At 42.2% G+C, this 27,025-nt stretch overlaps 1 protein-coding gene, 1 long non-coding RNA gene, 1 other non-coding gene and 1 pseudogene across 3 annotated transcripts; 1 reads left to right on the top strand and 3 right to left on the bottom strand.

Moving 5' to 3' along the window:
• Positions 1–3,675: 3,675 nt before the first annotated feature.
• On the bottom strand, positions 3,676–3,772 carry LOC133060041 (U6 spliceosomal RNA; annotated as a pseudogene).
• A 1,913-nt stretch (positions 3,773–5,685) lies between these two features.
• On the bottom strand, positions 5,686–5,791 carry TRNAL-CAA (transfer RNA leucine (anticodon CAA)). Its single transcript has 2 exons — positions 5,754–5,791; positions 5,686–5,731 (listed from the first exon to the last, which is right to left on the bottom strand). It is a non-coding gene; the product is annotated as a tRNA-Leu (tRNA).
• A 79-nt stretch (positions 5,792–5,870) lies between these two features.
• Positions 5,871–10,823, top strand: LOC133059753 (uncharacterized). Its single transcript, XR_009693622.1, has 3 exons — positions 5,871–5,982; positions 6,149–6,389; positions 8,947–10,823. It is a non-coding gene; the product is annotated as an uncharacterized LOC133059753 (long non-coding RNA).
• A 29-nt stretch (positions 10,824–10,852) lies between these two features.
• TRIM27 (tripartite motif containing 27) lies at positions 10,853–25,619 on the bottom strand. Its single transcript, XM_061147301.1, has 8 exons — positions 24,823–25,619; positions 23,560–23,655; positions 21,808–22,038; positions 18,008–18,030; positions 16,043–16,158; positions 15,891–15,923; positions 14,134–14,160; positions 10,853–12,499 (listed from the first exon to the last, which is right to left on the bottom strand). The coding sequence occupies exons 1-8, from the start codon at positions 25,240–25,242 to the stop codon at positions 11,904–11,906; spliced, it is 1,542 nt and encodes a 513-aa protein (XP_061003284.1). The 5' UTR covers positions 25,243–25,619; the 3' UTR covers positions 10,853–11,903.
• Between the last annotated feature and the right edge of the window lie 1,406 nt (positions 25,620–27,025).

Here is a 27,025-nt window from a genome sequence, read left to right as displayed (position 1 = left end):
GAGTGCTTTACGCATGAACGAAGAGGGAATGGCATGTGTCCTCAAGGAGCTTACTTTCTACTGAACCTGACAAATGAAATAAACAGAAACAAAATAACTGAAACTTTTTTCACGTCCTATGAGAGAAATAATTTAGAGGCTGAAATAAAAAATTAGGGATGGGGGCTTCTTTAGACAGAATTGTATTATTCCTGGCTTAAGGAATAATAGTGCTAACTCGCTGAGAATATGAAGGCACTTGGTCTTTACAAAGTTGAAATACTGAACTTTTGAGGGGGGAGGGATCACTTTAAAAATCAACTAAATGGGGAAATGGTGAGTTAAATTTCTGGAAACAAATATCTGACTAGGATTTCTATCATTGTAGCTCTGAATGGTTTGAAATAGATGTTCTCCAGATTTTCTTTAGCTACCATAAACATAATTGCCTCTACCTCCTCCCTTTAGAAAAGCATAAAGGCAGAAGCCGCCAAAGGCTTTTATTCCAATTGAACTGTCCTCTGGAGCAACTTCTATGTAGTCATGAGACCTTTAGTTTTTAGCAAGAGCGTAAATGCCACAAATGGAACTTAACAGCAGGGAGGGTCTTCAAATAATTTAAAAACAGAACTATGGTATGATCCAGCAAACTCCACTTCTGGGTATATATTCAAAAGATTTGAAAGTAGAGTCTCAAAACAGATATGTGCACCCATGTTCATAGCAGCATTATTCACAATAGCCAAGAGGTAGAATGAACCTAAATATCCTTAGAAGGATAAATGGATGAATAAAATGTAGTATATACCATGGAATATTACTGTCTTAAATAAACAAAAGAAATAGACCTTGAGGACATTATTCAAAGTGAAATAAGCCAGTCGCAAAAAGACAAATATTGTATGATCCCACTGACACAAGTGTTCAGTTCAGTTCAATTCAGTCGCTCAGGTGTGTCCGACTCTTTGCGACCCCATGGACTGCAGCACACCAGGCTTCCCTGTCCATCACCAACTCCCGGAGTTGACTCGAACTCACGTTCATCAAGTTGGTGATGCCATCCAACCATCTCATCCTCTGTCATCCCCTTCTCTTCCCACCTTCAATCTTTCCCAGCATCAGGGTCTTTTCAAATGAGTCAGTTTTTCGCATCAGGTGGTCAAAGTACTGGAGTTTCAGCTTCAGCATCAGTCCTTCCAATGAATATTCAGGACTGATTTCCTTTAGGATAGACTGGTTGGATCTCCTTGCTCCAAGTCTCCAAGTCTCCAAGGGACTCCTAAGAGTCTTCTCCAACACCACAGTTCAAAAGCATCAATTCTTTAGTGCTCAGCTTTCTTTATAGTCCAACTCTCACATCCATACATGACTACTGGGAAAACCATAGCTTTGACCAGATGGACCTTTGTTGGCAAAGTAATGTCTCTGCTTTTTAATAAACTGTCTAGGTTGGTCATAATTTTTCTTCCAAGGAACCAGTGTCTTTTAATTTCATGGCTGCAGTCACCGTCTACAGTGATTTTGGAGCCCCCCAAAATAAAAGGTTGCCACTGTTTCCACTGTTTCTCCATTCTATTTGCCATGAAGTGGTGGGACCGGATGCCATGATCTTAGTTTTCTGAATGTTGAGTTTTAAGCCAACTTTTTCACTCTCCTCTTTCACTTTAACCAAGAGGCTCTTTAGTTTGCCAGAGATACATAGTCCAGATCTATGTGTTTGAAGGAAGCAGCAGGTCTAAGACATTCCTATCTTTGTACAGATGCACATTGTACATTAAAGAGGGCCCTGTCAGACAGGAACTATGTTATGTTCAAATTTTCTTGCAGCCTGAAAAACTTAAATCCTATTCCATCATAGAGTATATGAAATAATCAAATTCATAGAAACAAGTAGAATGGTGATTACCATTTTATGGGAGTGAGGTAAAAATGACAGCTGTTTAATGGGTACAGAATTTCAATTTTGCAAGATAAGGGTTCTAGAGATCTATTCCACAGCAATATGAATATTCCTAAAACTACTGAACAGTACATTTACAATGGTTAAGACTTTTTTTTTGCAATAAATAAATAAATATTCTTTAAAAAACCAGTTGGCTATAAATGTATGGGTTGATTTCTGGATTCTCAATTGCATTATATGTCCATCTTTATGCCACTACCATATTATGTTGGTTACTATCGCTTTATACTGAGTTTTTAATTGAGGAAATCTGAGTTCTCCACCTTTGTTCTTCTTTTTTAAGATTTTTGTTTGTTTGTTCATATTGCAATTTGGTATGAATTTGAAGAATGGCTTTTTCTTTTCTGTAAAAAAAGTTGTTGGAATTTTGATAGAAATGAAATTGAATCTGTAGATCACTTTGGATAGTATTAACATCTTAACAGTATTAAGTCTTCCTATTTAGGAACTTGGAACTTCTTTCCACTTATTTGAGGCTTCTTTAATTTCTGTCAGCAATGTTTTGTAGATTTCGGTGTACAAGTCTTTCATTTCATTGGTTAAATCCATTCGTGGGTATTTTATTCCTTATGTGCTACTATAATTGAAGTTGCTTTCATAATTTTCTTTTCGGTTTGTTCATTGCTGATATAGAAACACAACTGACTTTGTATGCTGATCTTATACTCTGCAACTTTGCTGAATTCATCTATCAGTTGTAGAAGTTTTCTTGTGATCCTGTCATGATATTGCCATCTGTAAATAGAGACAGTATTACTTCTATCTTTTCCATTTGAATGGCTTTGATTATTTTTCTTGTCTAATTCCTTGAGAATGATGTTAGCTGTAGTTTTTTCCATAAACATTCTTTATCATCCTGAAGAAGGGCATGATATTTTAAGTGGTGAAATACAGTTTGCTTCTCACCTCACATTCCATGAAATGGAGATATCTGTAATAAAAATGTATGAAGTTGGGTTAAAATAGGAATACTGTCATTTCAAGTGCTACCTTTTTATATCATTTATAAGAAATTGAAGGATACTAGAGCTGATGAGTTAACTGACTTCTCTAGTAAATTTCATAGAGAAATCAGACTTGTACTATGACATTCCTAGGAACCTCTGACAGTAAACCACAGTTCATCTCATTTACAGTCAGACCTCCATACCTGCAGGTTCTGCAGCCACGGATTATAACAACTCATCAAAAATATTCAGAAAAAATATTCCAGGAAGTTCCAAACAGGAAAACTTGAATTTACCATGCACCACCAACTATTTACATAGCATTTATGCTGTACTAGGTATTTAATCAAGAGATGATTTAAAAGTATACAAGAGAATATGTGTAGGCTATAAGCAAATAACTATGCCATTTTATGGAGACTCAAGTATCCATGGACTTTGGCATCTGCTGGTGGTCCTGGAACATCATGGATACAAAGAGACTGTATATCCACTCATCAATAGGCCTGTGTTGTAGTGGTTATAGTTTGGTCACCTTTGGACCTACTTTCTGTATTGGGTATTCCACATTTTTTTAAAGTATCTTTTTTTTTTTAATTTCAGCTGGAGTTATCTATAATTTAGTTGAACTTTTAACTTCACTTTAAAAATCTTAAACTTGGTTTTATGCTAGTCAATATTGGTTAGGTCAATCATATGAAATCAGTTACTAGGATGAAGTTTATCATTCTAAGTATAGCTTAGTCAAACCTTCACTTATTGATACTTTAACTTTTAATTTCTTGTCAAATTATGGAATGCTTCACAAATTTGCATGTCATCCTTGAGCAAGAGCCATGCTAATCATTTCCAACTTTAGTATGTATGCTGCCAAGGCGAGCACTATTCTGCATTATTTATTCACAGTTTGAATGAACTCTGGGAGTTGGTGATGGACAGGGAGGCCTGGCGTGCTGCGATTCATGGGGTCGCAAAGAGTTAGACACGACTGAGCGACTGAACTGAACTGAACTAAAAGCCGAACAAGTCAGGCACTCATTCCCGATTACCTTGCAAACAATTTTTAGCTAGTACACAATCATGTGTTTTATAAACTTCTTGGATATAACGAGCATCTTTTTCTGAAACAGAAAGCAGGAATCATGAGTAATACAAACAAGTATTTTTATAAGGGAAGTCTCCGAGTAAATTAATACTTCCAATATTTCACCTAAGTTTTCAAAGTTTTCAAATATCTACAGGCTTTAATTTTCAAATAAACCAGCTTTCTTTCACCCGCCTAGTCTCTTACATTTTGACTATTTCAGGATAAAAATCAACGATCAACCAACTAGAGTCATGAGTGGTCATGACAGAAATACATTGCCATGCATATATGAATCTTCATTATCATAGATCTTCATATAGATCATAGTTCATTAGTCTTGGGATCTGGGATATGTATATTCTTCTCCTGAGAGAGAAGGAAATCCTGGAATATGGTGTTCCTGAGGCAGAATCAGTCATTTGGCTGGAATATAAACAACATAGGGTATAAATTTATTTCACTAGTTTAAAAAAAATTAAATTTTAATTTTAATTCTATCCTATTCCATTTTATTCTTATACTTCTACTGCCATGGCTCCAGAACTACATTCCTTGGTACATAAAAAGCACTCATGATATACTCGTTGGAAGAATGGTGATTAAAAATACCCTACATGTCTAGGGGGAAAAAAAGTGGATAAATGAAATAGGATATATCTATCCTGTGGACTGATTTGCCACATTTAATTTCTAAGGAAAAAGATAGTGTTTACACGGAAAGAGCCCAAGATACATTATGTTAAAAAAAAAAAAGTCAGAGAATGGTATACTTTGTATGACTGCATTTCTGTAAAAACAAAATATTTATATATTACATATACATGAATTCAGAGAAAATAGGAGTGTACAAAATATAATAAAATATTGTTGGCGGTTAGATTTGGAGGAGGAAGCTATAACTTTCATGCTTTATTCAGGAGGTAAAACGGCACTCAATTTTGACTAGGAAACAAAACAATAATTATTAGATGCCAGCGAGGGTATGATTTACAAGGAAATGTTTGAGAACTAGTTCATGACTTCTGAACATGGAGAGACCATGTTCAATACAAAATAAATAGATCTATATTAAAATCCATAAATTTATATACATTTATATAAGATTTACAGATCCATAAAATCCATAAATCTATATATCCTTCAATTTCTTATAAATAATATAGATCTATGGATCTATCTATAAAAATCCAATCGACCTATATTAAACATCTATATAAAATATCTTTGCAGACAGCAGTGTGCAGTGGTAAAGAATCGTCCCGCCACCGTAGGAAACTCAAGTGACGCGGATTCCACCCCTGGGCGGGGAAGATCCCCTGGAATAGCAACCAGGGCAGGGCCTCTGTCTGGGAAGAAGCGGAAGAGCAGCCAAGAGAAGCAGGCGGGGCACCGGGCCACGCCCACTTACTCCTGCAGCACCAAGGGAAAGGGGACTATCTGAGTCCCAAAACTCGCTATTTTAACATTTCCTCGCGCTGTTTCAGATAAACCAACCTCTGGTACTCTCCCGTCGTTATCAATCGTTCACCCCAAATCTCGTGACTTCCGAAAATATCGCGATGTTTCAGCTATTACTATTTTCCTTAGCAGTCCCTGTGAGAAATTTTTTAAAGTCCGTTTTTAACACTATGTGTTGGTAAATTGCATATGCATATTGCTCTTCCCAAGATACTTTGTTTTAGAAATTAGGGGGTGGGGAAAAAAGTATGTGTCAGAAGTGGGATTCGAACCCACGCCTCCATACGGAGACCAGAATCCCCAAGGCGGGGAAGCTTCGCTTGAGTCTGGCGCCTTAGACCACTCGGCCATCCTGACACCTCGGGAAAAGCAGAAAGATTTTCCACTAAAATAGATACATAGATCAGCGTCTCTGTGACGTATAGTCTAAGAAGAAGTTAACTTCCGGGTCGAGAATAAAAGGCCACCCGTGGCTTGAAAAGGAAAAAGGTTTATGTTTCTGGAGGGAAGGAAAGAAGAACCGAACGACGCTTAGCCCAAGTCGCTTGGTGGGTTTTCCAACCTCTCATCTTTACCGAAACCTTGAGCGTGGTTTTTGCCCCAGGCTTGTTTATTTTTGAAGACAGTGAGGAACAACAAAAATCCTACAAAAGCCCCAGATTGTATGGCATAGACCATTTTATTGTCTCTTGTTTGATTCCTTTTCGTCCCCAGATCTGTCTTGCCATTGGAGAAGTGTTTGTTTTGGGCTCCGAAAGTGACGGCCGAGGAACAGCCTTGGAAAGTTCTCGTAGGGCGACAGCTCCCGCCGATGCAAGACTTGATGAGACCAGTTTCTACGCAAGAGCTTGACCTGTTTCAGGTCCAGAGAAACTCAGTGACACTCTTGCTTCCCAACCTTCCTGGTCACTCTCAGATATTTCTGACTGAAAGTTTCCATGGCGTCCGTTGCCAGGTAGTAGATAAAATGGCGATTTTTAAGAGGGATGGCTGAGTGAAAATAAGGGGAACGTGCCACACTTCCTGACTCAGACTTTTCCAGCTCTTTCTCAGCTTTGTGCAAAGTAATATGAGCTTTGAGTCTGGAAGGGCACATATTTTAATGAAACCTTGAAGGGTAAACAGTAAGAAATTATTCTTCCAACTAGGCTGAAAGCTAAATATTTTCAGATGGCCATAATTATTACCTTAAATTCTACAAGTGGAATCACTAGATCTTTATCCAGTTTAGTATAGTTGATTTACAATGTTTTGTTAATTTCAGGTGTACAACTTAGTGATTCAGTTACATATATACATATATATATACATATATATATATACATATATAATACATATAGCCATTCTTAAAGTTTGTCCAGTTTTAAAAGCTTTTAATACACGCTGCCCACCTACCTCCCCCAAATTTTGAAGCAACTTAGAGTCATGTCTGACTCTTTGCGACCCCATGGACTGTAGCCCGCCAGGCTCCTCTGTCCATGGTTTTTCAGGCAAGAATACTGAAGTGGGCTGCAATTTCCTTCTCCAGAGGATCTTCTCGACCTAGGGATCGAACCCGAGTCTCCCATATTGCAGAAGATAACCCAAAGATGACCAACAGAATACCATGATTAAACGGTTAACGACAAAACATTTTGCTGGGTGACACAGTTTTATTAGTGAGGTTCAATATTCATGTTTCAAGGATTTTTATATTCTTCTGTAAATTGCTTACCCAACCTTTGAGGTGTTCATCCATCCTTGATTTGTGAAACTTATTTTACAAAAAATAAACTCTTCTGATAGTCTTTATTTACTAAGAAACCAAGAAGAAATTCCTTTTACTAACAACAATCCTATTAAGTCCCTTAAACACTACTTTCCATGTATAGAAACTATAGATATAAAACTCTAGTTTTATAGTGAGCTATAAATTTTACAAGGTTCTCATGTCAATCTTTCAAAACCAAACTGTGGCCCAAATTTAATGTCCTTATAATGTTACCGTGCTAACATTTACTTTTAATCCTGGTCATTTATTAGTTCCATCATTTTCTTCCTTTATGGAATATTAAACTCCTGCTATTTTTATTTTATGCTTTAAATGATTTGAAGTACTTTCTGGAATAGGTGAGGTATAATTAAATATGTAAACAATTTTACAATTTATTAACAATATTTATTGTGCAACATGGAGAAGGCAATGGCAATCCATGGGGTCGCTAAGAGTCAGACACAGCTGAGCGACTTCACTTGCACTTTTCACTTTCATGCATTGGAGAAGGAAATGGCAACCCATTCCAGTGTTCTTGCCTGGAGAATCCCAGGGATGGAGGAGCCTGGTGGGCTGCCATCTATGGGGTCGCACAGAGTCGGACACGACTGAAGTGACTTAGCAGCAGCAGCAGCAGCATTGTGCAACAGTTCCCAGAGGCCAGTGTACATTTTTTGAAAACATCTGCATGAAGGATTTTGAAAGGCCTCAAAATTTAAAAGGGTGGGGCTTCCCTAGTGGTCTAGTAAAGACTGTGCCTCTACTGCGTAGGGCACAGGTTCCATCCCTGACAGGGGAACTAAGATCCCACATGCCTTGGGGCTCAACAACAACAAAAAATTTTTTTAAAGAGTGGAGGGGACTAAAAAAAGATGACTGTGTTTGTTTATACCAATTTAAAAAACAGGATTTAATTTCCAACCTCGAAATTAATCTCTTGACTGTTTTATGTGGAAATGTACTTGAGGCAATACTGTCATATTTAAATACTGTTTACACAATGTGAAATCTAAGCTATTAATGCTTTATTAATATTCTAGTAAAATCAGTTTCCCTAGAATAATCTACACTGGTTTGACTGAACTTTCTCATTATTCTTTGCAAAGACCTCAAAAAGAAATTACTGGGTTAAAGGAGGTGAAAGGGTGTAGTGATTTAATTGCATAATCAAGTCAAAATTTATTGCAGGGCCATGTTAGTTTGTACTAACCTGTCAACCTCAAGAAAAAGTGCACTAAGGAAGAAATGCAGATCTAGACTTTTAGTTTCTCCTGACCACCATGGTCAGCACTGAGGTCTCCTGAAAGCACACAGTGTTTCACTTATCCACAAATGGGTCTTTTGTCTAATCCCACTTATTTCATGTTATTTTTTTCTCTTAATTGACTATTAATTTTTCCAAGGACAGAGTCAGGTTCTCTTGTATTCTCAACAGTCAAGTTCATCTGGGGCACCTAACACTGTTTAACTTTTTTTTTGAATCAGTGAATTGTCGTTATGCGTTTGTGAAGAAGCAACCCACCAATCACTGGTACACTAAGAATCTTTCTAGTTTTATTTTGCTGGGAGATATGTGATTTCCATCCATACTTTGGTTAGGATCACTGATGAAGATGTTAACAAATGGATCTATTTACTATATGCTAGCTCTTGCTCTTACTTAGTGCTTTTAAGTGTTGCCTTTACGGCAACTCTCATCTTGTCAACTGCATATCCTAGATGGCAGTTCCCTTTCATTCTCTGAAACTTTCCCTTCTAGGCCTTGTCTGCTCTTGGGGAAGATGCTCTTCTGTACCCACCACATCAGTATCAGAAAAAACAAGAGCAGCTGAAGACAAACACAATTTTCCTGAGGCAACAAATAAACAAAACAATGAGTGGTTGAAGTACGAAAATGTAATTAACAACTTCAAATGTTCTGAGGAAAGGACCAGAGAGGAGCCAAAAGAACTGGACCCCATGTTTGCCTAAAGGGGTCCATATTGTGACCTGATGAATCCAAATGCTTACCTTTCTGCAGATCATTTGCAGAGTTCATTTAACTTCATTCAAAATGACAGGTTAAAAAAATTTGTTTTTAATACCTCTAAACCCACCACCCATAAGAATCATAAGATAAACAGTATAAAACACGTCAGTTCACACCCTCTTTCTCCACCCTATCCTCCACGTGGCCCACTGGTAACCACAAACCTTTCGTCCATATCATAAAAAGGGTAAAGTATACAGTTTTTTTTAGACTTTTTCCCATTCAGCATTGTTAGTAAGATTCAGTCTTGTAGTATATCCCAGTTCAAATTGGAAGTAGCTTTGCTGAATCCAAAGAGGTTGCTTACCGCTGCTCCAGCTGCTGCTGTTAAAAATTCATTTAGATGCTGCTCCTATTAGCACTGAATCTACTGGAAATAAAGTGGACCCTGTGTGAGACCTTTTGTTAGCCTGGAGACAGCTCCATCAGTCCAGCAGCAAGGATCAGGGAGTCTTTCCTAGGGGCACATTTTCTTGGGACTGGTACCAAGCAAGGTGCCCTCTTTATGGGTTCTTATTCTTCCTCCTTGTCCCAAAGGACTATACTAAGTGAAACTGAAATGCGATTCTGACTGGGTCTCTTCACCCAGTTTTTCAGTTGTGAATTCTTGAATCTAGAGTAGACAGACTTACTGTTAAAGGCAGGTATCCCAGGTCAACAGACTGGCACTCCAAGGCCTCAGCCTCTACCTTTCCATGCAGAAAAGCATAATCCATAGATATTGTGAGGCAGGATATCATGTATGTAGACACGTATTTCACCTCAGTCTAAATCCTGGCCCTGTTGCCTCCTAGCTGTGCACCTTGGATAAACACTACCCCCTCTATGCTTCAATTTTCTTGTGTAAAATAAAGGCAACAGTACCCACTTTATCTTGTAGGGTTGTTAGCATTAAATAAGCCGTTGTACACAAAGCACTTCATACTATGTGCTAAGCACTGCTCTCTGTGTAGTAGTATCTTATATACATAATAATATATATTAGCACATGTATTTATATCTATTGAGACTATTCAGCAAAAGCTAACCTAGCCTCATGGAAGCCCCTCTCTTCAGCTCCTGGTTATTTCTCTTAAAACCTTTTGAATAAATAAATGAATCAAGACATATCACCAATGCATGATCTTCAGCCATGAACCACAATGTTGGGTACAAGACTAAGACCACAAAATCTTGTCGTCTGAGGTCATGTCCAAAAGCAGGAAAGATTGAAAACCTCCTGGGAAAGAGCTGTCCTCTCAGCATATTTTTCCTCCTTAGAATGTGGTGACCTCCATGACCCTAAGGGCTTATGCTGCTGCTTCTGAGGTAGGAAGCAAGCTCTGGGTGCTCTGATCTATACCAAGCATTGCTGCATACCCCACTGTCAGTTATAATAAGGACTTGAGAGAACAGTTTCCCAGAGAAGTGACAGGATTAGCCAATACAAAGCTGTAGGCTGTGGAAGTCCAACACTACTTTCCAAGCACCAGTAGAAAGTAGTGACATGGTATTGTTTTATCATCTAGTTGAAAGTAAAATATTGACCAGAATAAGATTCTCGACCCACAGAGGAAATCAATACCATTAACCATGCCTCTCCTCCTCTAATATCTATGAACCCAATCCTACCAACACCCAGAAAACAACAACAGTGTAAACAACATCCATACTCACTTTATTTTTAAACAGAGGAGCAGGTACCCAAAGAAAGAGAAGACTAAGAACCATCATGGGGGCTTGCACTAAGTGATCTGCCTTGGCCTTCTGACCTCGGAATGCCTCGTGATCCAATGGCCAGAGGGATGGAATAGCCCCTTGATGGTACACACATTGGAAAGGTAAATTCCCCCTTCCCTTGAAATAGAAGGGAGAAATGGAGACAAGTCAATGAATCCCCTGGAATATTGCCCCAGAATCCTTCCAGGGATGGGGTATGACTGACCATCAGTCCACAAATGGAAGTGGAGGGGAGGTAGGAACAATGAGTGGTGCTGAGCAGTAAATAATCCCGGATTATGTGCATCCAGGACCAGGATACACTTTTCATTAGAATGAAGGGAGCTGACAAAGCCCTCAGAAAGACAGAGGCAAAGAGCACATTGATTAGAACATTATCTCATAACAGAGGTGGGGCTATTTCCCACCATTACTGTAAAATAACTGTAACTAATCAAAACACAAACAGGCCTCTTTAATGGAGTTAATAAAACTACAGCAGATTGAGAATCAGGGGTAGAGGTACTAATCCCAGAAGGAAAAACTGGGACAAAGGGATCCATGCTGACAGGACTTTATAGTCCAGCTGTGGGTTCTCAGAAAGAAGCCCTGGTTCAGAAATGACAGCAAATACCCATGATCAGTATATGGGGCTGAGCCCAGGTGTAAATATCTTGAATGGCTCTCCTAACCCAAGATTATCCATATTCTTTATCCCCTCCAGTAATGTGTAAGACCAAGAAGTATGGAACACTGGAGGTGGATATCTGGTTTTTATTTCTGGGCAATCTCGATAACTTATTACATCTCACAATTTTCATGGGAAAGGAGGGGATGGCAGAGAACACAGACATCCTGTCTTGCACTGCAGGGCATGAAAAGTGGTAAGAACATCCAGCTGCGATGGGCAGGAAGTGGCAAGGCAACAAGATGCCTCATGCCTGGGGAGGGAGTACGGCCAGCAGCCCTTCTGGCCCAAGTTCACCTCCTCAAGGGGAGGTCTCCATGGAATGACCATGATTCCCAACATGGCCAGAAAACCCATCGATGCCACTCATGGGGCAGATGATCAGAGGAGCTGCGCTCTTCCCTCCAGAGTAACTCAGACTGAAGTAGGGCCGGACAGGCCCACAGAAGGTAGCATGAGAGAAAGTAAAGGTGTGACACCTCTCTGTCACGTTGTAGAAGGAGACCTCGCCAGCATCATAGTCCAAGAAAATCCCCACCCGTTGGAGAGGGGTCCGCAGGGGGAGGGCAGTCATTGGGGAGGTGAGAGCCCAGTATTCTTTCCCATACCACAAGGACACTGCCCAGAATCCATTCTGGGGGGCCGAGGTTACCCCGCCTTTTCTGCACACCGAGTCTTCACAGACACCTATGGTCCACTTGGCTTTATCGCCCACCTCTACCTCCCAATAGTGTCTCCCAGCGATGAAGCAGGGAGAGCCTAAGACACAGGGAAACAGATTGAACCGCTCAGGGTTGTCGGGCAGGTCCTGCTGGAGGTAACTGTACCGCACTTGCCGCAGGTTATCAGAGAGGATCAGGCTGGGGTAGGCTGTGTCTGGGTCCAGAGTCACATCCACTGCAGAGAAACACAGGGGCAAAGGAGGATTAGCCGAGCACCAGGAGAGCCCACTCTGAACACCCAGCTTTTCTCCTAGCCCTGAGAAGAGAGTAAGAGCTCTCCAGCAAAGACACATTCAATTTTATACATTCAAGTCCACCCTGAAGCTGACATTCCCAAAATTACTGTGTGGATTAGCTAGTTATCTCATTTAGCTAGGATATATTGGAAGTACTGAAATTTTTACTTCCACTTGCTTTTCCACATTTTAAACCACAATATCCATTATAAGCTGAATTTAAGGTTTTCTTATGTGTATGTCCAACCCCTTAATCCGAAAGCCTCAGAGGCCGGAAGTTTCACAGAATACAGTATTTAGATAGGCAGGGTGTGGTGTAGCACTCTACAACCAATATTAACATGCTGTGAAACATACGGATATCCACATTATGTCAGATAAAGACACTAAATAGTGCCACATGCATCTTACAATCAAGTGGTGGTTTCCAGTTTTAAAATCACTGACATATTCTCTCACTTTTCTTCATTTCTTATTCAGAAGGAAGATTCCCTAACATTATCTCTCTGAACCATAGTTCAGGTAGGCTGACTGGCTCCCACAAAAGGCTCATGACAACTGGTGGAGGTGACCAAGAACCTCAGAGGCATGGTTCTTGGTTCAACAATCTGTTCACAACAGTTGCCCATTTATCCCCTCATGTCATGGGTAGACCTCATACCTCCAACCAGACATTTAACTCCAAGGGTAGGGCAGTGCCTTATGCTCTTTGGTTCCCTCTACTGTACCCTGTGCAATATTAGGAAATGCAAGACATAAGCAACATATTCAATCTTGAAAGAATTAAATATGGATCACAACCAGGGGACATTAATAAAAGAAGACCCACTGTTTGTAGAGTCTCTCTGTTCATGATGAAGAAGGAAATAGCAACTTGTTTCAGTATTCTTGCCTGGAGAATCCCGGAAGAGCCCAGCGAGCCCTAGTCCATGGAGTCGCAAAAGAGTCGAACACAACTGAGCAACTAACACACATGTTGTTTGTCCATGAAGAAGATCCCATGAAACAGAAGGTGGTCATGTGAATACAAACCTCAGATGAGTTTTGAGATCATAGATTTACCCAGTCTGTGAACCTCAGGTGAAGGTGATTGTCAAGGGGAGGGAGAGTTTCAACTCTAGATCTGAGACACAGAGAAGGGATGATGCAAGCGTTTTCCTAGACTTTCTCTAGCTCTCAGAATAAGAGGCAAGCTCAATCTTTTCGGAAGGATGCTTTTTGTAAACCACACACTGCCCAAGGCTGGGTGAGCACAGCAGTGGATCAGTGTACTAGCACTGGTAGTGTGCTAATTTTTGGAAACCGTAGTTTCAACTCGATAATCCTTCCTAGCACCTGAATTCAATTTCCTCCTATTTCAAAGGTCCATGGTTTCAGATCTGAGGCATTTTAGGAAGCAAATATTATAAACACATAGAAATAACAAATTTTTTGTGATTATTATCATTTTTTTAAAATAAATGTAACCTAAAGGATTCAAATCAAGGCACTTTCCAAAATCATTCACAATAGTAGTTAGGTTGATAGGGATTTTTACTCCTTTTTCCAAATGGTTTTGTCTCCTATCACCCACCTGAGTATAACTGGGCCTCTCTCAATTCTGAAAAAAACAAAAGAGAAAAGAAGTTATGGAAGTTATCTGAGTATTTCTAGGAAGTACCCAGCAGAAGAAGCTTTAGGAGTCATCATAAAGCCATGGTTTCCATTAGAACCCCTGCTGTCAGTCCTGCATTAATTTCTTCATATAGCGTAAGACTCCATCTTCCAGCCAAGAGCTCAAAGGGAAGAGGGGTTGGGAACTTTGAGCACAAAAATAACACAAGCTCAACACTGGAAGCATATGGCATCAAACTGAGGCAAAATTAAGGATTCCACTCCTCAGTGGGTCAGCTGGCTCTGCAGGGAGAGACATGGTTCTAAGTCCACATGATACCTAACTCTTGGTTTTCATAAGCTACCTGTTCTAGGGGATGTGTGGTTTAAGTGACACCCACTACCAAGCTGGGGCAAACTACACCATTTGCAGCAAAATGCATTTACAGTTGACAAAGCATTTTCACAGGTATGTTCTCAATGGGCTGCTTAAGTGCAGGAGAAGAGCAGGAAAAATAAAGGAGAGACAGATCAAGGAATGTCGTGTCTGAGCTAACCACTTCTGGTATTAAGTGGAGTTTCTCCCTGTTCTGTTTGTGAGCATTCCCTAAATCTATGTTGCCAGACGTGAAAAATGTATGTTACCTGAAAAGATGCCATGCAAATAAAGTTTTAGCACATATAGGAAATTATCAAAATTATGGGGATTTGTAATTTATAATAAATATGAAAAGTGATTATATACATATAAGGGTTTCGATTCTATCAAGCTGCCTAGGAATTTCAGCATTTTGTACACAGCCATATATGCTATGGCTTCCCTGGTGGTTCAGTGGTAAAGAATCCACCTGCAGTGCAGGAGCTGCAGGTTCAATCCCTGGGTGGGGAAGATCCCCGGAGGAGGGCATAGTAACCCACTCTTGTCCTGAGAACCCCAGGGACAGAGGAGCCTGGCGGGCAACAGTCCATCAGATCACAAAGAGTCGGATATGACTGAAGCGACTTAGCACGCACGCATATGTGTTATATGCTTATAAGTTACCACGAGCAGAAGATGTTGTATTTGAAGAGTGCCCCTTAAATACCTAGAACACTTTATTGAATAAATATACATGAAGGCTCCATTCTAGAACACTTCAGAAATTGTAAGTAAACCTCATCCTTACAGCCTTGTGAGGTAAGAGCTATTATCTTCCTCATTTGTAAAATGAGGAAGATACAGTGTAGAATGCTTATCAGGTGGCAGAGGTAGGCCCAGGACCCAGGCAGCCAGACTCCTGAATCCCTGTTCCTACCTAGGTTCTTGCCCTCGAGGTGTTGCCTCAACCAGCGATGTTCAATTCTTCCTCCTCCCGGTCAGTACCAGTGCCCACATGTAGCAGAAACTCAATAAATTATAACTACAAATGGAATATAGCTAGAAGTTTCTCTTGATTCTCCTTCTCAATTAAAAATAATTTTTAAATAATCAAATTAATTCTGCATTAATTGTTGGATTGTATACTTTCCTCCTCCATTAATGTAGATTGAGAAATGAGTGTATTTAGTTAAAAGACTTCAAATTGAAACAAGAGGCTATTAATTGAAAAAACTAACAAAGCCAAAAGAAAGATGTGAAATAATAGGGGAAGCCGGCCACTGAACATCACTCATTTCCCATTTTCCCACACTTTGGTGCAGATGTTTATCTTTCCAGGAAACTGCAACATCAAAAGCCCATTAAGTAGATAAATTTACCTTGGATTTTCTCCATATCTGACTGCATTTTTTCTATGGGGAGAAAAGAAGATATTCAGTTTGCATTCCATTATCTAGCTGGAAAACACTTCCTCTCAAGCAATACAGTTATTCAGAGCATAAACCCTCAGAGATCCCTCTTCTCACATTACCTGTGAACTGCTTCAGACTCTCAGTCAAGAACAGACACTTCTGAGCAAAAATGTGGATCTTCTCTTGCAGATCTGGAGGTGTGATCCAGGGTTCAGGAATCCTGATTCTTTCAGCCCTAAGTTTAAAAAAATCCATGAGTGAATCCCCCACCCCCACCCCCAACTTCTTTCAGGGTCTAGGACAAAGCCTGGGCTAAACTGGCCAGTCAGTGGATTGGTGGACAGTCTTTAATAGCAGCCAGTAGAGCCCTTTTCCTATTCTCTTCCTAGACTGTGATCCTCTGGACCAGAGTAGGGGAGTCATCTTACCTTCATATTCTCCCACAGCATTAGCTTCTGGCTTTTCAAATGGTATATGCCCTCCAAAAGATTCGCTGAATTAAACTGAATATAAGCCTGACTTTGCCAGAAAGCACTAGATTCCATGATCAAGTCCTTGACATTCATGGCGGGCAATGACCCATAACGCTCAGGTTCCCAAATATGGCAAGAATGACATCTTCAGACAGACGGGTACTCTCTGGACAATATCCAGTTACCCACAAACCCCCTCAAAGGGTCTGTGGCAAACACTGACTGCTAATCACACACCCAATATCCCTTCTCTCACCTTCCAAATTTTACTGCATTCATGCCTGCCTGGTCTGAATGTGACCGTGTGACTAAGCTCTGGCCAATGAGAGCTAAGAAGTATCTTGCACTAATTTGAGAAGTCTGCTTAAAAAGGAATGCAATGTGACTGGTTAGCATTCTAGGAGGTTTCTTGGGCTGGAAGAATGAGGACTATAGCTTATGTATGGCAGAAGAGTAAATGGAAAGAAACCTGAGGGTCTGATGATAATCACTGGAGCCACCAAACCAGCCCTGGGCTAGCTATCTGCACATTTCTTTAATGATGGCAAAATGTTTTAGTTATGTTTAAGCCTTAAGTCAAAGATTAAGTCAAAAATTTTTCAGAGTCAAACCCAAACCTTAATGTTCACAAATGCTAGAACCTAAAGGATCTATCTCTCTGTTAGTTCAGAACTAGACTGGCATCAAAAAGTAAAAGCAGCAAGTGAGGGCAGTATTTGTTAGGGCCACTTGGCAGGGACTACTACAAGTTCCAGCTCAATACCATCCCATCTCAGCAGCCCTCAAAAAGCTCAGCTCTATCAACAATTCTATTCACATGGCCCTTCTAGCCCATCTCCTCAAATGCTCTCACACAATCAAGCTGCACTTCCTCTGAAGGGTTTTCACCCTTCAGGGTTTTACTTAGCTTCAAAGTTCAGTTTTCCTCAAAGTCAGGCTTTACCCCAGTAGGCATTCCTACAACAAACATGATATTCCCCAAGGTCTATCCCATCTGTCCTTGCCATCCAACACTGAAAACACAATTTAATCATGGCTTCTTGCCCATTCTGGGCTTTTCCCGCTTGGTCATGTTCCAACTTCCAGGTAGCTCTTCCTCACTGTCCGTCTGATGATACAGTAGAGAAATAATGAAAACAAGAGCCAGAATCCAGGTAACTCATGACTCATTATATAACTCTGAGCTGGTCACACTTTTCTTAGCCTATATTTTCCCCATTACAGAAAAAAGAGAGCCAGAAACAAAGACAGAGATGACAAAAGAGAAAGGATTCTGAAATAAAAACTATCAAATACCCTTGCACTTTGCCCGAGGCCCTGTGAGTCTCCACCCTCTCCATAGAAGTGTCCTCATAAACTACCAGCACCCTCCCCAGTGGGCCCCCCACTTCACTCCTCACCCTCATTATTTGTCAATAACTCCTTAGTTTTACTGAGAAGAGCTGCAGTCCATCTAGTTCTTTGCACAGTAGTGACTCAGTTCGGGGACAGACAGGATATGTGTCAAATTTGTTAAGACGTCCTCAGGCTCTGGGCTCCTTCAAGAGTTTCTAAGTATGAGGGAAAGTCTACTCAGGCTTGATTTTGCACTGGGGAAAGAGAAAACTGTACCTGCTCAATGTGTCCCCGATGTCCTATAAGAGAAAGGAAAATGAAAACCATGAGAAATCATTTATAATGTCAGTTTTCTCTCATAGATGTTTGTTAGAAACTGAACTACAGGCTGGCCCTCCTAGGAGAAGCCACGGAGACAAGGAGCACACTCTGTGTAAAACCTGGGCAGAGCAAACTGGGATACACACTATTTGCTATTCTAGCATCTTCCTGCATTCCCTTCCTGCACACTGGTCAAAGATCTCAAGATTTCAAATTTACTAACTCAAGCATCTCACTCTTGGACCACAACTGCCTACCTGCCTGCCCAGCTTGCTTTCTTTGACCTATTATTGTGTGTGTGTGCGCTAAGTTGCTTCAGTTGTGTCCGACTCTTTGCAACCCTATGGACTGTAGCCTGCCAGGGCCCCTGTCCATGGAATTCTCCATGCAAGAATACTTGAGTGGGTTGCCATTTCCTCCTCCAGGGGATCTTCCCAACCCAGGGATTGAACCCATGTCTCTTGCACAGGCAAGCAGATTCTTTACCGCTGAGCTACCAGGGAAGACCCCAATACTGCCTTAATACAGGCTAATTATTTTAAAAATATCTGTCCACTTGGGTTTCCCAGGTATTGCCCCATGATTAAATTCAAGCTTACATTGTGTATCCTTCTAAAAATAATTGATATTCACTTTCCCTTTATTGGTGGTATGTTATAGCTACTATTTTTCCTTTTATAATTAAAAAGTATCTCAAAGTGACACTTTAGAAATTAATATTCCAGCCCTTATCGAACTCCCCCTCAGATTTAGCATCTGTAGATAATTACTGTCTAAATTACTTTTCACTATGATAGCTGCCCAATGATCATTTTCTTGCCTCAAAATTGCTTGTACATTACTTAGTCAACAGTCTACTGGAAGGAAGAATTTTCCCTTATTTATTATTAGTATGGATCCATCAATTCCTACTTTATTCAATGGGTTATAACTCATCACTATTCTTAATTATTTCGGTGCTCAAAAAATCTGAGACTTGGTCAGAGAATCTGTCACTTTTTTCCTATCTCTTCTCATCCCATTCTCCCCATTATTATCTGGTTTATCATTCCAGTGTTTCCCTTGCAAATACCTGCAGATACATGTATTTTCTAATTATCTCTTCTTTCTTACACAAAAAGCATAATCTGTTTTGCAGTTTGATTTTTTTCACTTCCCAATACATTATAGAAACTCCTCTATATCAGTTATATCATAGGTACCTTCCTTTTCCTTTTTTTATAGTTGCATAACATTCCTCTGTATGTGTGTGTTCATATGTTAAAATACAGTTAGACAACAGTGGCCATCTTGCCCTGTTCCTGACCTTAGTGGGAATGCCCTCATTCTCCACATTAAGATTCAGTTTACTTTTCAAATGACTTCTACCATGACCACTCTCCCCCATGGAGTCCACAACTTGCCCTCTTCTTTCTCTGCTTTTCTTTATCATCCAGTTTTGAATTCATGGTCCATGTGTTCAGAAATATTCTCACAAATACCTTAAAAAAATAAGCAAACCCATGGTTGCCACTGGGTAGAAAAGGATGAGGAGTGACTGTTTAATGGGTACGAGGTCTCCTTCTGAGATGATCAATGTGTTCTGGAACTATACAGCTGTGATGGTTGCATAACATTAAGTTTACTAAATGTACCAAGTAGCACACTTTGAAACAGTTAAAATGGTTAATTTAAGTTATGTATATTTTATCATAATAAAAAAGTCAGAACAGGGGGAGTTCCCTGACCAGTTCAGTGGTTAGGATTTTGTGCTTTCACTGCCATGGGCCCAGGTTCAATCCCTGGTCAAGGAACTTAGATCCTACAAGTAGTGTGGCAAGGCCAAAAACAAAACAAAAAAACCCTCACATCTTGCAAAGCCCTAATCCTGGATGAACCCAACTACCAGCTTTCCCTAGGTCTGGAACCAGAACAGTCACAATCAGAAAAAGCAAAGCCAGGACGGGAAAAAGTCACACAACTGGACAGACAAATTCTGATATAAACTGACATTCACTGACCAAATAACTCGACTACGTCTTGCAAACCAATTTGCTTTCCCATACTCTGAAACAATAATTTCAGAACTTTCCCACAATCCTCAAACTCGTTATTTTCTCCAACCCCTGCTCAATGGCAGCAGATGGTGCCGCTTTCCAACTTCAAAAGAGGACAGAAGCCAAGACGTTTTTGCTACCAAACCTCACAACCTGCTGCATCTACCTGTCCCCACCCTCCTTTCTTCTTATACAACAGAGGATATTTCAAAGCTAAGTCCCACCTACATGCTTCAGTTACCCTTCCTTCTGCCTTTTCAGAAACAGCACATCAGAGATGAGTTCATCCTTAGAGCTTAAGTAAATTTTCTTCACCTGAATCTTTACAACAGACACTCCTCTCCACATTTTTTTAAAAGATATGTTTAACTGGTTTCTTTAAGCATCCTCTCCCCATAAAGCTCCACAATTCTACCTCATCTCCAAGTATTTTCTTTATATCTCTTTCACAGCCTTATTTATTGAAATAGTCATTTACTCTCGCAGCTTCCATTCACCCTGTCACTACAACTTCTCCTCACGTGGCTCCTGCCCAGATTGCCCACTCGGGCAGCTGTACACCAAGTTTATCAAGGATGCTCATGTTTTTAAACCAAATGGACCTCAGCCTTCATATTATTTCCCCTCAACTGCATTAGACTCTGTTGTCCACTCCCTCCTTCCAGAAACATTCTTCCTCCCTGATCACATATTGCCTCTCTGGTAAACTGTTCCCCCTGCAAGCTCTTCCTTCTCTCTCTGGCAATTAAATATTGGTGTTCATTAAGGCTCAAGATTAAGCCTTCTCTTTTTAATCTGAAGTAGGAGTTGATGAACTTTTTCTAAGAAAAAGGCCATACAGTCTCTGGCACAACAGATAATACAAAATAAATAAATGGGCGTGGCTATGTTCCAATAAAAATGCATGGACAATGAAGCTTGAATTTTATGCAATTTCACATATCACAAAATAACAAACATTCTTCTGATTTTTCTTCCCCAACTATTCAAAACTAAAAAGCACAATGAGCTCGCAGGACACACAAACACAGGTGGTGGGCCATAGTTTCTTGACCCTAAACCCATCAGCCCTTTTTTAATGGCAACACTGATGATACTTGTTTGTTCACTTCTTTATCATATGATCTCGACATCAGAATTTAAATTTCAGGAGAGCTTATTTATCCACTTAATTCCAGTGCTTGACGCAGAACAGAAAATTCATATGCACTGAACGAACAAACAACAGACAAATAATCAGATCATTTCCTGTGGTCTTGCTGGGCTGGGTCTACTGCAGCTTTATCACCTGTACAACCAAGATTAAACCCCAAGACTGCTTGGGCTGACCACTTCCTGTGGTACTTGTTACTTTGTGGTTGTCCTGGTGTGCACATACATGTTACAATTATAGGATACTGGGGTGAGGAGAATCTTTAAATGACATGTGGGCCAAATTCCTCATTACATGAGTAACTGAGGCCCAGAGAGGTCAAGAGCCTCGCCTGTGATCAGACCACTTATCAGTGGAGGACAGGCTTGAGTAGGACAGGTCTTCCTTTTGAGCTTTCCACGACATAGTGCAACTGACTGACCCAAGTTGTGCCAACCAGGGCCTCTATTGTACATTTCCCTTCCAACATGCCCTTGCTACAATCAGAGTTTCAACAAGGGAGTAGGGGGCCCTGGACACTGCTTAGCAGAGCAGGAGCTGTCTTGGCAGGGGGCTTTCAGTCTTACCTGCAGGAGCTCCCTGGTGGGTTGCTGCTGTTTCTCTTCCAGCTGGGCGATCAGGTTGCTGAGGTGGGAGATGTTGCAAGAGAACTGAGTGATGGCACCATTGATACTGTTGTAGATGGCCAAGTCTAGTTCCTCGAGACGGGCCAAAAGGCGATACTCATGCTCCTTCAAGGAGTGATACAGCTGCTCAAACTCCCAAACAATCTTCTCCCTCTCCATCTGGGTCAGGCTCTGTGTAGACCACAGGGAAGAGCAGTGAAGAGAGGAAAGGATGCTTCTAGAGCCCTTCACGTTTCTCCCCTGTCTATCTACCCCAAGACCTCATTATTTCATCCCAGTATACCAAAACAAGCATCTTGTTCACTCACTTATTTTTTTCCAGTCTTTATTGACTGGATATACAATGGCAGAGAACTGAATTACCCCAGTGATAATCAAGAGTCTAAAAAAAAAAAAAAAAAAGCCAGTCTCTGCTCTCAAGGAACTCAGTCAAGTGACAGTCAGGTTCATGTGATACATGTCATCATGGCTAGATAAGCAAAAGTAGGGTGACTGCATTCAATAGAAATTGATACAGTTCCCAGAAGCAGTGTTCACAGAGTCTTGTAGGATGAACAGAAGTTCACTTTATGTTCAAAGAACAGGAGAGCTTTCCAGGCAGAAGAAATGCCATGGACCAAGGAGTGGGAAGGCAAATCATGGGGTCTGGCTGGAGCACATGAGTGCTTGTGAAGACGGCAGATAAAGTAAGAGACAAGAAGCCTGGCAGGACTTTACTGCAAGTGGGAGCCATGAAACACTGTCAGAGAAGTCACACGATCAGATGGGTGCCCTGTGCAGGATGGTTTGGAACATACAAGCAAAACTTCTACAACAATCCTCACATAATAACCTTGATTAGTTTCCTTAAACCTTTCACATGTAATCCATACCCTCTATCTGGCCTCCTGTCTCACTGGCTTTGCGCATAATTCTCTACTGGCACAGTTTGTTTGCCAAAGGTTATCTCTCCTTCCTTCTCCACCACTTGTCCCACTGAGGGACTCCATAAAAGCTTGTTTCTGAATAAAAGGTCAGCAAACTCCCGTGTTTTACTCCCTTGGAGTAACATGTTATTGGGAAACAGATCCACTCATTTAAATGTTGTCTTTAGCTGCTTTTCAACTACAACAAGGGAGCTGACTGGTTGTGATAGAGATTTGAGCCACAAAGCCAAAACTATTTACTCTCTAGTCTTTTACAGAAAGCTAAGGGACTACTTTTTCCAGAACCACCACCCTCTCCCCCAAATATCCCTACCACAAAGGCCTTGGGAAACTAGGAGAAGGGAACAAAGAGAAAAGTTCAGAATAGAATCATTGCCAAGAAAAAGAACATTCCAGCAAGAAGCAACAGTTGAGTTATAGAAAGCCACTGTCAGCATCTGTCTGCAGAATGATACAAAAGGCTGCTAACCAATGCCCAAGAATTTCACCTGCATCAACCCTGATCTGCACAAAGCTCGCAGATTAAACTTTTGCTAAGTCAGATCTCCAGGGGTTTTAAAGTCGACTATTCCATCCTTTTCCCCCCAAACGTGGGAATCCCTCGGTTCTCCAGGTGAATTCCCAACTGCCATGTAAGGTTGTTCTACCCGCACATAGAAGTTCTGGGTGATCTGACTGCACAAAGTTAAAGGAAGTTTACAAGTCTTACAATATACGAGAGTGACCAGCAGAACTGATATTATCTGTGAATTCCCAGGAACCTCACCAAGAGTTCAGCTCGCGCCTGCTCTCCTTGTGCCCGTCGCCTCTTCTTTAAGTCTTTCACTCTTTTTAAGTGGTCCAGCTGGTTCTGGATTTGCTCCTGAAAAAGCAAAAACAGGTGTACAGTTCAAGATAAGGCAGGCCTCAGCAGTGTGACTCTTTTGCTTATCATCTGTGCAACCCACATTCGTGATGCCAAGTTCTTGGTGAGAGGCTGTCCTTGGATCACACTGCCATCACCGTGGCACACCTCTCCTTTGGTAGTTTGTATCTTAAATGGTGGGTCACCTACCTGCCTTTGGAAGGATACCGCATGGCTTAGTGGAAAGGTGAATGGACTAGAAGGCTTTAGTTGTCGAGCTTTCAGGGACGTGTATGGAGAAAAGGACTTAACTTTTATTTCCCGCTGGTATGATATGAGCCAACACCACCTTCTCAACCTACTAGAGTGTTATCACCAGTGTGAGTAAAATGATATTTTTGAAAGCACCATAAATGTTCAGTGAATAATTTTGCATGCAAGTACTCACATTTACACATGTACATAATTGTGTGCATGTTCTTGCAGTCCTCAAACACAGATTATGTGCACGCCTTGAATGTTGCCTTACAACTGTTTTATATTTAATACTTTATTTCCATGTTATTGTTGAGCTGTGCCAATCTGTTGGTTCACAAGGGGATCCACACAGTATTTTATTTCACTCAGTCTTCATAAGTCTTATCTCCTATGAGTCTCACAGTGGTTAAACGACTTAGGCAGTAAGGAACTTGTTCTTTTCCGGGAGGTTCTAGAAGAGGACGGAGCACAGGGAAGTGTTGGGGGAAAGGAGAGGTGATGGGCACCTATTTGATGTGAATACAGCCTGGCAACGTTCAAGTGTTTTTTGTCTGAGATCATCTAGGAGCCAAAAGGAATGCGAGCGTCTCTGAAGCTTGTCGCTGCGTATGTGGTTTTACAAATATCTTATATACGGTCAAGAGAGGTCTCCATGGGCCGTCATCTATGATGTGCCCGTGAGAGGGTAAACACAGAGGCACATAAGGCAATGAGGGTGGGGAGACTTCTGGCTTCCTCACCAGCTACAGGTTTTCCTCCCAAATCTGAGTGCCGAGGCTCTGGAGCGGACAGAGGAAATGACGGCTGTGAACCACACGTCCGGCTCAGCCATTTTCTAGGCGGAAAAAAGGAAGCCCCTTTGGCTCTCTCCTCCCTTTGTCCGACTGGCGCTCCGGCCCCTCCCCGGCCCGCGCGCCCGGCCCTCACCTTGAAGCCCTCCACCGCCTCCTCGAGCGGCAGCACGCTGTGGCCGCGGTGCTCGCGGGAGCGGTCGCACACCACGCAGATGGGCATCTGGTCCTCCTCGCAGTACAGCTTCAGGGGCTCGCGGTGTTTCTCGCACACGCCCATCTCGCCTCCCGGCCCCGACGGCCGCTCGGTGCGCAACTGCTTCACCAGCTGGGTCACGTTGGCCAGGTGCCGGTTGGGCCGCATGTGCCGCTGCGGGAAGGTCTCCCGGCACTGCGGACACGACACATTGGTCTCCGCCGCGCCCCAGCAGCGGGCGAGGCAGGCGCAACAGATGTTGTGGCCGCAGTCGAGCATCATGGGCTCCACAAAGTACTGCAGGCACACGGGGCAAGTGGTCTCCTGCTGTAAGCACTCGGCCACGCTCCCGGAGGCCATGGCGCGGGCCCGCGGGGGCGAACGGGCATGGGCCCCGGTGCCCAGCCCAGCGCGGAGCCCAACTCGACTGCGCTCCCTCCCGTCCGCTGTTTCTGGGCGGTGCGGAAAGGCCAGCCGGGCTGACTGAGGGCGACGCCTCCCGGGCCGATCCCAGACGCGCCCGCGCGCTGGAACCGCGGGGTGGCCGGGCCGCTCCCTGAGCCGCTGCGCCTGGCGGAGGGAGTATGGGGATACCGCGGGCCCACCGAGCCCAGCGGCTATGCGAACGGACAGCAGGATCGCCGCCGATCGGACTCCCGGAGCCGGGCGCTCAGAACACGCAGGACAACGTGGCCGCGTCCGAGCGGATCCCGGCGGCCGCGCAGACCCCACCCCTGCGCGAGCGGAAGGGGCGGCTCGGGGGCGGGGCTTGGGCCGGACCTTAGGCGTGAGGCTGGAAATCCCGGCCTCAGGCCTGGACGGTTTCTTTCGCTGGGAACCCGGGAGGCCTCGCCGCCAGGGCGGGGGCGGAACGCGCGGGCGGAAGCTCCTTGGGAACGGGTCCTAGAGGCAGGCAGTCTCCGCGGGTGCGGCTGGGCCAGGGTAACCCCTGCCTGCACGCTCCGGGCGACCCCGCCGAGCCTTGGGCCTTGGGCCTGGATCCCGGGTCTTTTGTTGGGTTTCCTCTCTGCTGCCCAGGCCTCTGCCGCGGCGAGAGAAAGCTAGCTTTGTGTTGGTGCGGGAAGAAGAGACATCTGGCTTCCCCGGTAGGCCGGAGGGCTGAGGGTAGCCGACTGAGCCCCACCCAGTCTGCGAGGAACTCTATCAAACAACCCCATTGACTGGCGCTCACAGTTCTGTTTCGTAAAAGAAAGGCTTAATTATTAGATGAAAACATTTCTGTGACAGAAACAGGCAAGCCCAGTTCTGCTACTTCCTACTGTGCCTAAGCAAAGTGATCTACCATTCTGAGCTTCAGTTTCCTCTCTGGTGAAATGGGAGTGATTATACCCCAGGGCAGAGGGAGACTTCCGTACAACTTTTGCTTTTTTAACCCTAAGGAGGTTTACCATTAAAATAATAAAATACCCACTGCCTCGATCTGTACTGAATAGAACTTAAACATGCTTGCTCATTAATAAAATACCTACTGCATAGAGCTGTATTGAGTAGAACCTAAACAGGGTTGCTCCTTCCAAAAGTATAGGGGGAATGATAATCCTGTGGGTAACACAGGCAGTTTTCATTATCCAACAAACTTACAAAATTTTCACGTTGTTCGCCCGTCCCTACTTTGGTGTTTCCTGTTTTCCTTTGCTATTTTCTCGATATTGTCCTTCATCCTCTAAATTTTATTGAATTTGGACAGCCTTGCCTGTGTTTATTTTAATTTCCATTATTGTATTTTGAACTAAGTGATTTCAACAATGTCAGTTTACAAATCTTTTTTACATGAGTTAGTAACTGATTGAATGTGACCTATTCCACCAGTTTCCCTGTTTATACTTCTTTTTCTCTAACCTATTTACACAATGCTTCAAAGAAACTGAGATCAGATACCTCAGTAACTCTGTGAGGACAAAGACGTCTCTCCAGACCTCCTGGATTGCTGTTATGCCCTGTATATAATTATAATGAGAGGATTTCAATATTTATTGGATTATAGACTAAAAATTAACTTAATGATTCCAGGGTCACATTCTATGCATACTTCTTAACGTTATCACAGTTGTTCAGTTGCTAAGTCATGGACTTAGTTCAATGCCATGGACTTCAGCACACCTGGTTTCCCTTTCCTTCAGTA

This window comes from Dama dama, chromosome 7, assembly GCF_033118175.1.
Source record: "Dama dama isolate Ldn47 chromosome 7, ASM3311817v1, whole genome shotgun sequence".
Classification (NCBI taxonomy): Eukaryota; Metazoa; Chordata; class Mammalia; order Artiodactyla; family Cervidae; genus Dama; species Dama dama.
Note: the sequence above shows the minus strand (reverse complement) of the source record. Positions and strands in the feature narration are given on the sequence as shown.